General features: G+C 46.1%; 1 protein-coding gene across 1 annotated transcript in view; it reads left to right on the top strand.

Moving 5' to 3' along the window:
- The window catches only part of LOC137438340 (adhesion G protein-coupled receptor F5-like), a 152,720-nt gene that overhangs the window by 128,837 nt on the left and 5,358 nt on the right, over window positions 1–18,525 (top strand). The window contains exon 18 of the mRNA XM_078767001.1: window positions 13,468–13,516. Coding sequence (XP_078623127.1) covers window positions 13,468–13,516 — 49 coding nt within the window. The remainder of the gene's footprint in view (window positions 1–13,467; window positions 13,517–18,525) is intronic.

The raw sequence follows: 18,525 nt of genomic DNA, 5'->3' as shown, positions 1-18,525 counted from the left end.
GTTGTTGTGGTTTCATGAGGAAGATGGGAGGAGGTATGGGGAGGTCCTAAACTCACTACTGGTGCCATACAATCACATTCTGGTGCAACGAAGAGTCAGAATTAATGGAAACGAGTCCTTAACTGACATAGACTAAGAATAACTAGCAAGATGTCCGAAAGTTGTCTACATGAGATGCGGTGGACCTGGGCACGACATTTAATGGGGGAAAAAGGGGAAGGTCGGTTCTACAGAGTGTTATTTACAGGCAATGGGACTAGGGAATGGGGGATTGGGGATAGTTGGGGGGTATTGGGGAAATAGGGGAATATTTACAAGCGGATATGGAGGCCAAATCCCATATCCGCAACAATATATATATATATATATACATATTGTTGCGGATATGAGGACTGTATTTTTTTGATTGTGTGCTTTATTATTATTATTATTGTTTATTCTGCGCCCCCTGCCTCCGGAGCTGTGCAAAGGTGAAAGGGCATCCCATAATTAGTCCACAAGCATACACGTCAGCCAATAATAGAATACCCCTGTTCGATAGTTATATCTTATTCTGTGTTTTAGAGTAAGGCTGTGTCTCCCATTAATTGAAGTACTCCATTGCACCAGTGAAAGAGAATAGATCCCCTTTCATTCCCATCCCCAAAATCTCCATTTCCTTTCACATCCCCTTTCGTCATTGCCAAGCCTCGATTGCCAATTACATCCCCTCCAAAACCACCATTGGACATGTGCTCGGGTCAGGGAAGAGGGGCGTGCCTGCCCGTCATCAAGGGCGGAGCCAGAGGGTCGCGTGACCAACCAGGGCCGAGGTGAGCACACCGATGGGCATGTCCTGAAGGCCGGCGGCTTGATCGCCGGAGGCGCTATAAAGGCGCGCGCGCGCAAGTGGCGTTGAGGAGTCGGTGGTGAGGAGTGAGTGGACCAAGAGAGAGAAAGAGTGGTTGGACCAAGAAAGAGAAAGAGTGGTTGGACCAAGAGGGAAAGAGTGGTTGGACAGGGAGACGTGCAAGAGTGTTGTTGAGTTGAGGGTTTGGACCAGACGAGTCAGACGAGTCCTGGCAAAGCAAGCGGCGGCCACAGCAGCAACAACACCCAACAGCCGCTTGGGGCCTGGACGGTGGTTTTGAGCAGGGCCGCGAAGGAACGGCGGCTGCTAAACGCGCCGATCGTGCTGCAGGACCCCCTTGGACCTTCCTCTCCCTCCAGCCATCCACCTCCTGCCTTTCCACCCTTCTTGTGTATGTGAGTTTGTTTTGTTTGTTCTGTCCTTGGGTTAATTAAGTCTGTATAAGCTAGTATTTGCACTGTGTCACCTGCGTCTTATGTGTTGTAAATAAACGTGACTGCTTTCTTTTTGCTTGTGTGTATAATAAATCCAATTACTCTTCTGTCCGTCTTCTCGTCTTATTCCTTTTCCTCTTTGCATTTCGTCGTTTTAGTCTTTTCCAGATTGGGCAGCTGCGGTGCGATACGGCCAAAGTTCTGGGTGAATCGGGTGAGTCGGGGAACAACTGTTCGGTCGCGGAGCCTTCGCTCGGCAAACAACATCCTAAACCGCGATCAGTAACAATTGGTGTCGGGAAGTGGGATTGTACTCGAAGCGCGCTTAACGCGCTCAAAATTACGAACTGCTGGAAATTTGTGTTGTTTTAAAGCAAAACCCGAATTTTGAAATCGCGCCATGGCTGGTCAAGGCGACGGGATGTCGGTGGGAGAGATAGACGGGGTAGAATCGACCCAGGACCTCGGGGAAATGTATGTGGAGGAAAGGGTGGAGGAGAGTAAAGAAGGTGTGGTTGAGGGGGTATCAGGTGCACAAAATGGCGCTCTCGCGCACGAGGTTTCAGGCACGCAAAAAGGCGCCTCGCACGAGCGCGCGGTAGCCGGACCCGTAGTGCCAATGGACTGGGGCGTTTTGATGATGCATTTCGGTGCCTCTCTGATGGGTGACAGTAAGGGATTTGATGCAATGATGGCTACCCAGGGGATAGACATGGGAAAAGTGAGGCACGAAGCAAGGTACAACCCGGTTGGATTTCAGGAGCAAATGAACGCCACAGCAAAAAGAATACAGGAAGACATTGACCGCAGGTTGGGCGAGCAGGTCCCACGGGTGCACGAGGAGGTAACGCGGGTCGAGAAGCGCCGGTTGAACGAAGTTGAGAAAAGCACGGGTACAATGACAGGGGTAGAAATCGCGACCCGGGGTTTGGAAAAGCCGGCGACCGCTGAGGTAGAGGAGGGTGTTTTATTAAAGCCAGCGGTCGTCGAGGTGAATAAAGAAAAAGCAGTGCTGGGAATTAAAATTGAAGAGATGACGGAGGTAGCCCGGGAATTGCAGGGAGAAATGGAATATGTACAAAGTCCCTGCTCAAATCATGATGATGTACTCGCTAATCCAAATGGAAGTTTACAGGTTCGCGTGGAGAAAAGGATCCCCCAGGTGAGTCGTGCTGTTGTGTATTGTGCGGGTAGATTTTGCAGGAGGATGTTTAGCGACAAAAGAATTGTCGCGCGCTTGGGATCGAGGAAGCATCCGGGCGTTGGTGAAGGGTCCCGTGTGAGTGGAAATGGCACGCGTGTGGAAAAAAAGTGTGCGTCAAGGGGTGAGCGTGTTACGAAGCGCGAGTGTGATACCGAGTGCGAGCGAGAATGCACGTCGGGGTGGACGGAGTGTGACACGAATAGTGAGTTGGTGATGGCGCAGGTGCGAGAGGGCACATCGGAGCGCGAGTGTGAAACCGAGTGCGAGCGAGAATGCACGTCGGGGTGTACGGAGTGTGACACGGAGAGTAAGGTGGTGGTGGAACGTGTGCGAGGAAGCACACCTGAGTTGGTGGTAGCGCGAGTGTGGGAGAGCCCGTGTGAGCGCGTTAGTGGGTGGATGCCAGAGTGCACGCCCATGGTGAGTGTTACGGAGGACGTAACGGAGGAGAGGTGTGCGCAAGAGTGTGCGCGAGAGGTGTGGTGTGTAACAGGGAGAGCGTTGGTGGAATGTACGGACGGCGTTGGAACGCCGGGTTTTGTGAGGGTGAAAGGGGTAGCGTATGCGTGTGAGCATGCCGGTGAAGTATCGACGGTAACCGGGTTAGCGGTTATAGCGACGGATAGCCGATGCGAGCACTCGGTGCGAGGAGCCCTTTGTTGGATGCAGGGCCCGGCGCGGATCGAAGCTGCGTCGCTTCTCTTCGAAGCGTCGTTGCCGATTCGGGCTTGGCCCCGCCCCACACGGTCGAGTCCGGGCCTTGGCGGGCGAGGCGACTGGTCCGGTTCAAGGGCGAGTGGGAGGAAGCGGAACGGTGCCCCCTCGTGGGGACGGGGTTCCGACCGAGGGAGATTGAGCCATCGGGCCCGGGACCGCATGGCTCCGTGCCGAGATGGTGCGTGGGACCTCGGCCCGGGTAAACCTCCTTCCCCGCACCGAATGCACAACGTATCCAGCCGCTGGCACCAAACAACCCGCATTCATGGCTTGGCTGTACGAAGCCGAGCTTTAGAAGTAAATTGGCGCACCGAGAGGCATTAGTAAGTAGACTGTAATGACGAGGATAGTGTTTTGGCCCCAAAATTAGAAAAACAAAATTTGATGATTGGCAAAGGATTGGCAGTAATGATTGGCAGATGATGGGTAGTGATTGGCAAATTTTTGATTTGTTGAAATTTGATGTGCAAAATTGGTAGTGGGAGATGCCCGATGTGGTGGGATGGCAACTCTGTCATCCCTCACAAAAGAGGGGGGCAAAGGAGCACTAGATTATGGGGTGTATGGCAGTGAAAACTAGCCCGGGTGGGTTAGGATATTGTGTGTCGGGATCTAGCAAAGATGACATTAGGTAACGTTAAGGTTAGTTAGTGACAAGGATACCTGTAGAGGGGACGCAGGTAGATTAGAGTGGATGATAATGACGAGGGAGCGCAATAGTTTAAAGGGGCGACTGGGAAGCGCAAGTTTCAGAGGGGAGTAGTTAGATGAGATGATGCCGTGTGTGTGAGGATTGAACAGGTGTGATTGCACAGGTGTGCAACTGAACAGGTGTGTGGAGCAGTGTATGAGGGAGTAGTGGTGATTGCGTGTTGTGTTGACCAAATGGTCCAGGAAGAGGAGGAGGGTGCAGGTGGCACCAGGTGTGAGTGCACAGGTGTGCAACAACAGGTATGGAAAGCGGTTGTGTGGAATACATGTAGTGTGGAATAAGTGGAGTATTGGAATGGATGGTCGTGGAGTGAGTATGGTGGAAACGATGGAGTGGAGTTGGTGGTGCGAAGGTGTGAATGGGGGAAGAGTGGACCCCCATCACGAATACCCGGGGCGGGTAGTGTAAGTGTTAGGTAGAGGGTATAGGTAAATTGTGGTTGGATATTGGCATCTCTGGTGCGGGTGACAGAATGGTATTTGGATGGGTGCATTAGTGTTGTGGAAATGGCTGGGCGTGTAGCCTCTTAGTGTGTGTAGTTGGTTTGGGCACTCCACCACTGTGAGGATGTCGGCCAGGTGAGGCCGCAGGTGGGCTCTGGGAGCCGGTAGTTGTGGATGGGGCCCGAGGATCCGGAGGACGGACCCGGGTAGCCCAGTGCCAGAGGGCACCAAGGGGTGACAGAGCCAGGAGGGGCCTTCCCAAATTAGATAGGTTAGGTAAGGAGCAGGTAAGCTCGGGTGGCAACTACAGTGGTGGAGGTGTGCAGGTGGGTAGACCTGCTGGGAGAGCTACACGTCGCAGCCCAGAAATTGTGCGAGGGCACCGGGAGATGAATCGGGGGAGTGAGACCCCAAATTGAGAAGCACCACAGTTTGGTCAATGGGAATTGGTTGTTAGAACCCATAGTGTAAGTGGCCAATGGATTGGCATGGAAAGACCCCGGGTAGTGTAAGTGTGTTAATGTCATTTAGAGGATAGTTAGGATTGAAGTCTCCTCGCACCATCTGCATCCACTCACCTGAGGTGACAGGTACTCCACGCCATGCCATGTTTAATTATTTTTGATGCAAATGTTTTGGATTGTGAGACGCATCATGACGTGGGTGTGACATTGTGCTTGATGTTCCATCTCTTCCTCCTTATGAGGATTGATGATGAATTTGATGATGGCAAATTTTGAAGTAGAGGGATTGTGGAGACGAATTTGGTATAGGAGAAATATGGGGAAGACGTGACAGTAGTGACGAATTTGTAAATGGGTAGATTTTTGTACATATGGGGTAAGGGCAAGGGTAGTGTAGGTGACAGGGGGGTGACGTACGGTAGGGACGAGCTTTCTCATTTCGCTCTCCGTACGCATTTCGCCTTGCATTGCCTTATTGATGTGTAGCCTTGTGACCTTACCCCTCGCTCATTTCTTTTGTCCCCCTTTTGTCTCCCACATGACCTGTGCGCCATTGGGCGCCGAGGGGAGCGTGCGTGGGTCGGCCATTGTGCGCCCGAAATTCCCAGAACCAGCTGTCTGCATCGATGCACCACATTATGGACCACATGCCTGTGGCCGAGCACCACTGATGGACCCCATGGGTTGGGGCATGGCCCCTCTGCTGGAACCGGCCATGAGGGCCCAAAATCTTGCTGGCGGACCTTGGCCACAGGGCACCGATGCCCCACAGGTGAACCACACGTAGTCGGCCCTGTGGGCCATAAATAAAAGAAAATAAAAAGGACACATTGGGCACACTTTATTGCAAATAGGCCGCCAGTAAGAAAATGAAAGAATGACAACATCTGGAAGAACAAATAATAATAACCAGCAGAGGGAGCCAAAGAGCAAGAGACCACCTGCAGCGTTAGGGGTTGTTGATTTTATTTTGATTGAACATTGATGAACAATGGTGACTGCACCGATTGGTGCTTGGGTGTATATTGGTGCGTTTTTAGGTGCTTTAATGGTGCATTGATGCAGAGCAGACTGCCTCCCCCCCAGAAAGAACAATCACAGGTCCTGGGTTAGTTTTGTAAATAAAAATAGCGTCATTGTAAATAATGCTTCCCACCGTCAGTGTGTAGTTTGAAGACCATTCCGCAATTCGGTTAACTGTGGGCGTAAGTCTGTTAGGCAGGGTGCAATGGAGCAGCGGGACACATTTATTTATGTTTTAGAACTGTCGCACTCAGGGTCAGGTTAAAAGTAGAGGGAACTACACCTACGTGTCACACTAAATAAAAAAAGTTGTAGGCCCGGTGTGTGCCTAAGAGGAGGAGGGTGCAGTGTTGCGGATATGAGGACTGTATTTTTTTGATTGTGTGCTTTATTATTATTATTATTGTTTATTCTGCGCCCCCTGCCTCCGGAGCTGTGTAAAGGTGAAAGGGCATCCCATAATTAGTCCACAAGCATACACGTCAGCCAATAATAGAATACCCCTGTTCGATAGTTATATCTTATTCTGTGTTTTAGAGTAAGGCTGTGTCTCCCATTAATTGAAGTACTCCATTGCACCAGTGAAAGAGAATAGATCCCCTTTCATTCCCATCCCCAAAATCTCCATTTCCTTTCACATCCCCTTTCGTCATTGCCAAGCCTCGATTGCCAATTACATCCCCTCCAAAACCACCATTGAACATGTGCTCGGGTCAGGGAAGAGGGGCGTGCCCGCCCGTTGTCATCAAGGGCGGAGCCAGAGGGTCGCGTGACCAACCAGGGCCGAGGTGAGCACACCGATGGGCGTGTCCTGAAGGCCGGCGGCTTGATCGCCGGAGGCGCTATAAAGGCGCGCGCGCAAGTGGCGTTGAGGAGTCGGTGTTGAGGAGTCGGTGGTGAGGAGTGAGTGGACCAAGAGAGAGAAAGAGTGGTTGGACCAAGAAAGAGAAAGAGTGGTTGGACCAAGAGGGAAAGAGTGGTTGGACAGGGAGACGTGCAAGAGTGTTGTTGAGTTGAGGGTTTGGACCAGACGAGTCAGACGAGTCCTGGCAAAGCAAGCGGCGGCCACAGCAGCAACAACACCCAACAGCCGCTTGGGGCCTGGACGGCGGTTTTGAGCAGGGCCGCGAAGGAACGGCGGCTGCTAAACGCGCCGATCGTGCTGCAGGACCCCCTTGGACCTTCCTCTCCCTCCAGCCATCCACCTCCTGCCTTTCCACCCTTCTTGTGTACGTGAGTTTGTTTTGTTTGTTCTGTCCTTGGGTTAATTAAGTCTGTATAAGCTAGTATTTGCACTGTGTCACCTGCGTCTTATGTGTTGTAAATAAACGTGACTGCTTTCTTTTTGCTTGTGTGTATAATAAATCCAATTACTCTTCTGTCCGTCTTCTCGTCTTATTCCTTTTCCTCTTTGCATTTCGTCGTTTTAGTCTTTTCCAGATTGGGCAGCTGCGGTGCGATACGGCCAAAGTTCTGGGTGAATCGGGTGAGTCGGGGAACAACTGTTCGGTCGCGGAGCCTTCGCTCGGCAAACAACATCCTAAACCGCGATCAGTAACTATATATATATATATATTGTTACCGATCGCGGATTAAGATGTTAGTTACCGAGCGGTTTGGTATTTCCGCGACCGTTACAGGATCCCTGACTCACCCGATTCACCCAGAACTTTGGCCGTATCGCACCCTAGCTGCTCAATGAGGGAAAAGACAAAAACGACGCAATGTAAAGAGGAAAACGAAGGCCAAGAAAGGTTTGAAATACTACTACATTTATTTACTATTTACACACAAGCAAAAAGAAAGCAGTGACGTTTATTTACAAGCACATAAGACGCAGGTGACACAGGGAAGTACTAGCTTATCGTTATACAGACTTAATTAACCCCAGGACAGAACAAACAAAGACGACTCACACGGGGAATTGCAGAGTGGATTGGCTGGAAGGCGGTGCGTGGCTGGAGGGGGAGGACGGCACGGAGCTGGCTGGAGCTTGATCCTGCACGGGACGTCGGGCGGGACCTCGACGGCCGCTGATGCCTCCGATCCTGTCGTGTGCGTGGGATCACGGGTCGGATCACGGGTCGGATCACGGTCAGAGCCGACGCGCTGGTGGGGGGTCTGGCGTGACGGGTTCTCTCCTCTCTTCTTTTGTTTGGTCCAACCACTCCGTCTCCAACGCAACCCCTCAACGCAATCACTGAACGCAACCACTGAACGCAACCACTGAACGCAACCACTGACGACCAACTCAGCTCTTTGTGACCCTCCTTGTCTCGGCTCAAAAGTGCATCTCCGTTTCTGCTTCCAAGCTCGACTCTGTAAAAATGCATCTCCTCCTGGACACGCCCTTGCCTTGGGTTATATAGGCCCCCGCCCCTCAACCTTTGCCAACCTCCCCGATCGCTCTTCCTCCGCCCTCTCTAGCCAAACCCCTGGCTCATGGTTGGTCGAGTGGGGCTGGCTCACTCCTCCCCTCTATGACGAGGTGGAGACACGCCTTTCTTCCCCGACTCGAGCCTCGTGGTCAATGGCGGTTATTGGAGGGGAGGTAATATGGGCAATCGAGGGCTCAGCGGTGACGAGAGGGGATGTAATATGGAAATGGAGGTTTTGGGGATGGGAAGGAAAGGGAGATTTTGGGGATGGGAAGGAAAGGGAGATTTTGGGGATGGGAAGGAAAGGGGATCTATTTCTTTCACTGGTGCAATGGAGTATTTCAATTAATGGAAGACACAGCCTTACACTAATACACATAATAAGGATATAACTGTCAAAAAAAGATATATCGTGTCCTGCATGTATGTTTTATGGACTAACTACGGAAACGCCCTTTGACCTTTATACAACCACAAACGGAGGGAGGAGGGGTGATATTTTACAACAACCTTTTACAACAACATTTTACCACAACAACAAAATAAAAAACATTCTCATATCCACAACAATATATATATATATATATACACAAAGAATTAAGTTAAGCACCCCCCCCGTTTTTTTACAACCTCGCACATTACAAGTTTGTTGTCGTCAAAACAGTGTAATATACCCATGATATTGCTATATTTTCTGGAGAAGTGATATTATGGTCACATAAAAACATAACAATCATGCCGTTTTCAATATTTTATTCTGAATAATTTAAGGTGAAAATTTTTGGGAATTTTAGGCATATTTTCACCTCAATTTAAGTATGGAGCTATAGGTCCATCACGGACAGTGTGGATGACGTTTATGTTTTCTAACGTACAGTCATTGTTCTGAGAAGACCTCTAGCGATCTTTGCGTCAATAACGTGTGTAGGACCCACGTGATCGGATCACTGACTCAACCCTACGTCTCATAGACCCTGTAAGCCGTCGTATGCGTTGCTGTGGCAGGTTGAACCCCCTCGAGCACGTTTGGGACATGTTGGGACGACAAATTGCGAAGATGGTCCCTCCAATAGCCAATCTGGATGAATTGGAACGTGCATTACATCGGGAATGGAACAACCTGCCACAGCAACGCATACGACGGCTTACAGGGTCTATGAGACGTAGGGTTGAGTCAGTGATCCGATCACGTGGGTCCTACACATGTTATTGACGCAAAGATCGCTAGAGGTCTTCTCAGAACAATGACTGTACGTTAGAAAACATAAACGTCATCCACACTGTCCGTGATGGACCTATAGCTCCATACTTAAATTGAGGTGAAAATATGCCTAAAATTCCCAAAAAATTTCACCTTAAATTATTCAGAATAAAATATTGAAAACGGCATGATTGTTATGTTTTTATGTGACCATAATATCACTTCTCCAGAAAATATAGCAATATCATGGGTATATTACACTGTTTTGACGACAACAAACTTGTAATGTGCGAGGTTGTAAAAAAACGGGGGGGGTGCTTAACTTAATTCTTTGTGTATATATATATATATATATATATATATATATATATATATATATATATATATATATGTGTGTGTGTGTGTGTGTGAACACACACACACACACACACTGCTGTGGATCGGCTCGCTGTGGTCACCTCACCGCGCATCGCTACAGAGGAACGGGCTTGTTTTAACTGAGGATAATGACTGTACCTGAGTTACTGTGCTGTCAAGATTTCCACCAATCATAATACAAACATTTATTTTACACAAATTGATTTGTAATATTTGTGATATTACATTTTTATAGGAAATGTAAGTTGAAGATTTAGGTTGAAAAAAAAAAAAAGAAAAAAAAAAGAGGAACCCCTTAGCACATAAACACGGGGGGGGGGGGGGCGTAGGTGCAGGCAGGAAGTTTGAGACTATTTCATACAGTTTAAGCAAGTAGTTCAGTGACATGACAGACACTGCACAGATATGTGTACAGTATATTAAATATTTGACCTCACCACCACGTAATTCAAAACTCACCAACACACATAATTCAAAACACCTCAACATCAGACACAAACACCACATCATTAAAAACACCTCACAACCACATACACATACACATACACATCACATTATCCCGCCAAAAAACACCACACCGCCATGTTGTTAAAATTACCTCACTTCCACGTAATTACCAACTCCCGCTGTGTAATTCAAAACTCTTCATCACATGTCGCTTTCGAGACAGCCTTGTTTTAACTGAGGATAATGACTGCACACGGGTTACTGTGTTGTCATGATTTACATTACACCAATCATAATACAAACATTTCCTTTGCACAAATGCATTTGTAATATAAGTGATGTTACATTTTTATAAACAATTGAAGTCGAAGATTTAAGTTGAAAGAAAAAAAGACGAATAAATAAATAATTAAACAAAAAAACCCTTAGGACCTCCACACGGGAGAGGTACGTACATACCAGAAGTTTGGTAAGATTTCACAAAAGTTTGAGGGAGTAGTTCAGTGACAAGATAGGCACTGTACAGATATACAGTGCCTATAGAAAGTCTACACCCCCTTTCAAAATTTTCACATTTGTTGCCTTATTAGCCTGAAATTAAATTGCATTAAATCAGACTTTTTCCACCTTTATTTACACATTGTACCCCCACAACTTCCAAGTGAAAAACAAATTCTACAAATTTCAGAAAATTGATTTAAAATATAAAACTAGAATATCTTGGTTGGATAAGTACCCAAGCCCCTTATAATAGCAATTGTAAATTATCTCAGGTGTAACCAATCACCTTTAAAATCACACACCAAGTTAATTGGCCTCCACCTGTGTTAAATTGTAGTGATTCTGATTATTATCTCTATCACCAAAGGTGGATGGAGGTTATGTTTTCGCCCCTGTCTGTCTGTGAACAAGATATCTCAAAAAGTTGCGGACAGATTTGGACGAAAGTTGGCGGAGAGATAGCGTATGTGACAAGGACGAAACGATTAGATATTGGTGAAGATCCAGATCCGGATAGTAGAATTGTTTCAGTGATTCTTCACGATTGAGTGATAGAGCTAAAAACCGATACATAGCACGATTTCTCAAAAAGTTATGGACGGATTTGGATGATTGAAATAACAATGAAATAACACCATGCCATTGAAATAACACCAGGTGGGTTGACTCAGCCTGTCATCCTACTGAAGTCGGCAAAAAGAGTAACAGCTTACTGGTAATAGGGGGCCATTGCATTTGTGGCACAGAAAATGATGCAGCCAAGCAACCACTGGCTGCATAACAACCATCACCATAGGCCAACGATCATAAACTGATCAGATGGACAGATAGAAATGAACCAATTGCTTAACCATGCTTTTTGTTTCTCGTGGATAGATAAACAGCAGTACGGTAAATATTGTTTGTTGTCACTGCACTCGCCGTTGTTCGGCCAGCTGAGCAGCATCTTACTATAATTCACCAAATGTCTGTCCGTCTGTCCGTCTGTCCGTTCCCAGGGACCGCAAAAACGTCTGAACCGGTCGCAATGATATTTTGGGTGGGTAATCCTGGGACCCCCTGGAGTAAAATAGGCTATATCGTTTTTCCAATTTCAGCTTTGGTCTCCAGCATTTTCAGGTTTGGACTCCCGCATAACGTTATTGTCCCGGGCACCGCAAAAACAGCTGCAACGATCGCAACGACTTCATGGAACCCCTGCAGTAAAATCCTACGATAATTCACTAAAAGAACATGACATGAAAATTAAAAACGGCTGAACAGTATTTCATGAACATTTTATAGCGGAATAATTGAGGAAAATCCTGATGAGTTACGAACCTGCCGCGAATGCGGAAGTGGACAGATTACGGCAATGAGCTGGTTTGATAATATCCCAATACAACCGTCATTTAAAACAGTGTTTTGTTAAAGTATCAATTGATTGGAATTGAGTGAATACAATTACGATTTTGAATTCGTAATTGTATTCACCCAACCATACGGAACTTAACATCAGGATTTAAATATTTGTTTATGTCACGAATGTTGTTAAAAGTTTATTGGCGCTGAGGAAGCGCCTTTAGCGATTGACTTCCAGCCAGTGTAACGCTAATTCCTGTCACAGGAATTCTGAGATCATATAAGTGGGCGTGGCAGTTCCTGATTGGTTCGTGTTGGGGAACGCCTTCTCGCTGCCGACGTGACGTAAATTCGCGCACGCGCACTGGTGATTGGCGCTGAGGAAGCGCCTCTAGCGAATGACTTCCAGCCAGTGTAACGCTAATTCCTGTCACAGGAATTCTGAGATCATATAAGTGGGCGTGGCAGTTCCTCATTGGTTCGTGTTGGGGAACGCCTTCTCGCTGCCGACGTGACGTAAATTCGCGCACGCGCACTGGTGAAGCTTACTCGATCTTACTCGATCCCATATTACATGTACTTTCATTGCATACAAATTATACTTCCTCCTAGAAATTCCATGCCCGAACCTCAGCGCAATCCAAGAGGATTCACTTGTTTTTTATATTAATGCTATTTAATTTGTGATTGGAGTTATGCTGTTTGGAATGAAAAAAGCGATATTGAGTTCAAGTGAATGATGAAATGCCGTGACAGTTCTACTTTCTAAGCGTGAAATTCACGGATCGCCATATGCAGATTCGCCATTGACTGGGTATAGAACAAACGTACCCGTTTGTTCCATACCCAGTCAATGGCGAATCTGCATATGGCGATCGTACCCGTTTGTTTGCGAACGGGTACGTTTTTCATGAAAGTCATTCACGAAGTTGGTGTCCATGTCTGCCGTGCAACTGAAGGTGCTGCAGGAATGTGGAATTTATTGGTTTCATGCTTTAGCATTCGCCGTTTCTGCATTGTCTGTTTGCTTCTGGCTTCCCACCCGTGCGTAGCACAGGTACCTCACTAGTTGTTCTAAATGCCACACTAAGACACCTTTATCAGGATTACATGCTTTTGACATTGTGAGAAACATACATGCTTGTGGGGAAGGTTCATCTCAAGGTCTCAGGCCAATAGTTTTGGAAGGTTTGCAGATTTATCATCTGTCTTAAGAAAATTTGCACTTCCGGCAATGATGCAAACAGCAGCGATAGGCTGCATATAAAATAATAATAATTCATTACCACCTCTTATCTTGTCATATAACTATTGAATACGAGTTGCTCTTTCTTGTTTTTGTGACAAATTGAATTTCCTTTTCCCATTTTGCAGAAAATCTCTTCGAGTCAAAATACACAGTCTTCCAACAGTGAGACCAACGGTATGCCACTGTATATTTGTTTATTTTTGCTAACATTTCCACTTCATGAAAGATTATGGAGTGTTTCTATAATTTAGCTCATACCAACCTCTACAAAATTGCCCTCCATATTTTTGAATTTGTTGCATTTTATAAATCGGCATGGTTCTTCTTCTTCTCTTTCATAAGTCAAGTCTGGTTTCTTTAATAGAAGTGATCTTGAAGTTGCTGATTCAGGAATGTACAAGTTCATTTTTGCCAAATTCGTTTGTTTGGTGCTCTTAAGCAGTGAAGCCGATTCAATATTTGGCTATGTCCGTCCATCCGTCAAAAATGAAGAAGAAGTAGAACCTAACCAAAATGTTTAATTCTAAAGGGATCTAAAGTGTTCTTCTAGGGGCTTCAAAAGGGTAATTCTAAACGATAATTCTAAGAGATAATTCTAAGGGATAATTCTAAAGGGTTCTAAATGGTAATTCTTAAGAATAATTGCAAAGGGTAATTCTAATGGTTGCTAAAGGGTAATTCTAATGGGTAGTTCCAAACGGTAGTTCTAAAGGGTAGTTCTAAAGAGCTCTAATGGGTAATTTTAAAGGGTAATTCCAAAGCACAATTCTAAAGCACAATAATTCTAAAGGATGGTTCCAAAGGGTAGTTCTAAATGGTTCTATAAGGTAATTCTAAAGGGTAGTTCTAAAGGGTAGTGCTAAAGGGTAATTATAAAGGGTGATATTAAAAGGTAGTTCGAAAGGGTAATTCTACAGGGTTCTAAAGGGTAATTCTAAAAGGTAGTTCTAAAGGGTAATTCTAAAGGGTTCGAAAGGGTAATTCTAAGGGGTTCTAAAGGGTAATTCTAAAGGGTAGTTCTAAATGGCAATTCAAAAGTGTTCGAAAGGGTAATTATAAAAGGTAATTCTAAACGGTAATTCTAAAGGGTAATTCTAATGAGTTCTAAAGGGTAATTCTAAAGGGCAATTCTAATGGGTTCTAAAGGTTAATTCTAAAGGGTTCTAAAGGGTAATTCTAAGGGGTTCTAAAGGGTAATTCTAAAGCGTAGTTATAAATGGTAATTCAAAAGGGTTTGAAAGGGTAATTATAAAAGGTAATTCTAAACGGTAATTCTAAAAGGCAAATCTATTGAGTTCTAAAGGTTAATTCTAAAGGGGTTATAAAGGGTAATTCTAATGGGTTCTGAAGGGTAATTCCAAAGTGTTCAGAAGGGTAATTCTAAAGAGGAATTCCAAAGGGCAATTCTAAAGGACAATTCTAAAGGACAATTCTAAAGGACAATTCTAAAGGACAATTCTATAGGGTAATTCTATATGCCAATTTTAAAGGGCAATTCTAAAGGAAAATTGCAAAGGGTAATTCTTATGGGTAGTTCTAAAGGGTAGTTCTAAAGGGTAGTTCTAAAGCATAGTTCTAAAGGGTAGTTCCAAAGCATTATAATGGGTAATTCTAAAGCACAATTATAAAGCACAATTATAAAGCACAATTCCAATTCTAAAGCGCAATTCCAATTCTAAAGCGCAATTATAAAGGATGGTTCGAAAGGGTAGTTCAAAATAGTTCTAAAGGGTAATTCTAAAGAGTAATTCAAAAGGGTGATTCTAAAGGGTAATTCTAAACTCTAAAGGGTCATTCTAAAAGGTAATTCTAAAGGGTAATTCTAAAGGGTAATTCTAAAGGGTAATTCCAAAGGGTAATTCTAAAGGGTTCTATAGGGTAATTCTGAAGGGTTCTAAAGGGTAATTCTAATGGGTTGTAAAGGATAATTCAACTGGGTTCTGAGGGTTAATTCCAAAGGGTTCAGAACGGTAATTCCAAAGGAAGAATTATACAGGGTAATTCTAAAGGGTAATTCTAAAGGGTAATTCTAAAGGGTAATTCCAAAGGGTAATTCGAAAGCGCAATTCAAAAAAACAATTCTAATTCTAAAGTGCAATTACAGTGCATTCAGAAAGTATTCAGACCCCTTCACTTTTTTCACATTTTGTTATGTTGCAGCCTTATGCTGAAATCGTTTAAATTCATTTTTCCCTCACCAATCTACACTCAATACCCCATAATGACAAAGAGAAAACAGGATTTCAGAAAGTTTTGCAAATTTATTAAAAAGAAAAAACGGAAATATCACATTTACATAAGTATTCAGACCCTTTGCTATGACACTTGAAATTTAGCTCAGGTGCCTCCCATTTCTCTTGATCATCTTTGAGATGTTTCTACACCTTGATTGGAGTCCACCTGTGGTAAATTCAATTGATTGGACATGATTTGGAAAGGCACACACCTGTCTATATAAGGTCTCAGAGCTGATAATGCACATCAGAGTAAAAACCAAGCCATGAGGTCAAAGGAACTGCCTACAGAGCTCAGAGACAGGATTGTGTCGAGGCACGGATTTGGGGAAGCCTAAAAAATTTTTTCTGCTGCATTGAAGGTTCCCACGAGCACAGTGGCCTCCATAATTCTTAAATGGAAGAAGTTTGGAACAACCAGGACTCTTCCTAGAGCTGTCCGCCCGGCCAAACTGAGCAATCGGGGGAGAAGGGCCTTGGTAAGAGAGGTGACCAAGAACCCGATAGTCACTCTGGCTGAGCTCCAGAGATCCTGTGTGGAGATGGGAGAAACTTTCAGAAGGACAACCATCACTGCAACCAACACTCCACGGATCTGGGCTTTTTTTTTTATTTTTCTTTTTTCTTTGGATATAGAAACGAGGCTGGTGGAAGAGCTAACATTTATCACACAAACAGATCAAACAGACAAACAAACAAAGTACATAAAAAGGGGAGCAGTAGACAAGATGGGGGTAGAAGGGGAAGCACACAAACACAACATTTGAGAGCAGGGACATCGGGAATGTGTGGGAGGGAGAGGGCTTGGGGGGAGGCGGCGTAGGAAGGGGGGGGGGGTGGGAGAAGTACAAACACAAGGACACCAAGGACTTCCAGGAAAGAAGCTGGTATTTCAAAAAAGTGGATTTGGGGTGAAATTAGCGGGGGTAGAAAAGATCAAGGTTTTGGATGGGGGAAGATAAGAGATGGTGGTGAACAGCTGTTTTAAAGACCTGGAGGGAGGAGAGGGATTGAAGAGAGTGAGGGAGTTTGTTCCAGAGGCGGGAGAAAAGAGGAATGAAGGAGTGAAGGTGAGCAGAGTGTCTTGATTTTGGCAGTTTAACCATAAGAGGTTTGCAGGCAGATCTTGTGCGACCTGCAGGAATATTTGGGGGACAGAGCCCAGAGAGAGCTGGAGGGGCAAGGCCGGAGAGGAGTCGGTAGAAGACAGAAAGACCACCAACCTGCCTGCGGTGAGTAAGTGTAAGGCCCTCAGAGGTAGCTTCATCGCGGGAGATTCCAAAGATTCTGAACGCTTTGGTTTCAACAGCGTGAAGACGAGCTAGGTGTGAGGCAGGAGCACCAGCCCAGAGGGGAGAGCAGTACTCCATTGAACTGCGGATGAAAGCCTTGTATGTGGTGAGGAGCTCAGGTGTGCCAAGGAAGGACTTCGCACGACGGAGGATGCCCAGTCGGCGACTGGCTTTGGAGGCCAGATTTGAAATGTGGTTTTCCCAGGAAAGATCATGGCAGACAGTGAGACCCAAAAGCTTGAGTAACCGAACTTCTTGGAGAGGATTATTCAGAAAGTGGATGGGAGGGTTGTCCAGTCGGTCTTTTCGGAGAGACATCGTAAGAGTTTGAGATTTGTCAAGATTGAAAGACATGTTCCAATTGTTTGCCCAGTCTGTGATTTTGTCCAGGTCTGCAGAGAGTGAGGAGGCTGCAGACTGCCGATCTGAGGGCTGAGGAATGGAGCGGCAGAGAGTGGAGTCATCAGTAAAGAGATAGAGAGGATTCTCAAGAGAGTCGGAGATATCATTGATGAAGACCAGAAAAAGCACAGGGCCCACAACACTGCCTTGGGGAACTCCAGCCTGAACAGGAAGAGGAGATGAGAGAAACCCACTCAGGGCCACACATTGACTACGACTAGAGAGGAAGTCCGCCAGCCATGCATGGATATTTCTATGGATACCAAAGGAGGAGAGTTTGGTGAGCAGAGCGGCGTGCCAGACCGTATCAAAGGCACGTGATATGTCAAGGGAGACAGCTCTATTTTTTTTTTTTTTTTTTTTGTATACAAGATCGAGGCTCGTGAAAGAGCGAACATTAATCACACAGAAAGACAAACCGACACATAAAACATAACATAGGGAGCGGTAGACAAGATGGGGAGAGAGGGGGAAGGACACAAACACAACATTTGAGAGCAGGGACCGAGAGACATGGAGACATCGAGAGATCTGAGAGAGGGTGAGGGCTTTGGGGGGGGGGAGCGTGGGAAGGGGGCAGTGGGAGAGGTATAAAACATATGGACACTGCCAGGACTTCCAGGAAAGAAGTTGGAATTTCAAACAAGGTGGATCTGGGGTGAATTAGCGGGGGTAGAAAAGATCAAGGTTTTGGATGGGGGAAGATAAGAGATGGTGGTGAACAGCTGTTTTAAAGACCTGGAGGGAGGAGTGGGATTGAAGGGAGTGAGGGAGTTTGTTCCAGAGGCGGGAGAAAAGAGGAATGAAAGAGTGAAGGTGAGCGGAGAGCCGAGATTTCGGCAGTTTAACCATCAGAGGGTTGCTGGCAGATCTTGTGCGACCTGTAGGAATATTTGGGGGACAGAGCACAGAGAGAGCTGGGGGTGCAAGGCCGGAGAGGAGTCGGTAGAAGACAGAAAGACCACCTACCTGCCTGCGGTGAGTGAGTGAAAGGCCCTCAGAGATAGCTTCATCACGGGAGATTCCAATAATTCTGAAAGCTTTGGTTTCAACAGCGTGAAGCCGAGCTAGGTGTGAGGCAGGAGCACCGACCCATAGGGGAGAACAGTATTCCATTGAGCTGCGGATGAAAGCCTTGTATGTGGTGAGGAGCTCAGGTGTGCCGAGGAAGGACTTCGCACGACGGAGGATGCCCAGTCAGCGACTGGCTTTGGAGGCCAGCTTGGAAATGTGGTTTTCCCAAGAAAGATCATGG

The sequence above is a fragment of the Myxine glutinosa genome, chromosome 13 (assembly GCF_964187855.1).
Source record: "Myxine glutinosa chromosome 13, kmMyxGlut1.1, whole genome shotgun sequence".
NCBI lineage: Eukaryota > Metazoa > Chordata > Myxini > Myxiniformes > Myxinidae > Myxine > Myxine glutinosa.
The sequence above is the reverse complement of the archived record's forward strand: the minus strand, read 5'-3'. Positions and strand labels throughout refer to the sequence as shown.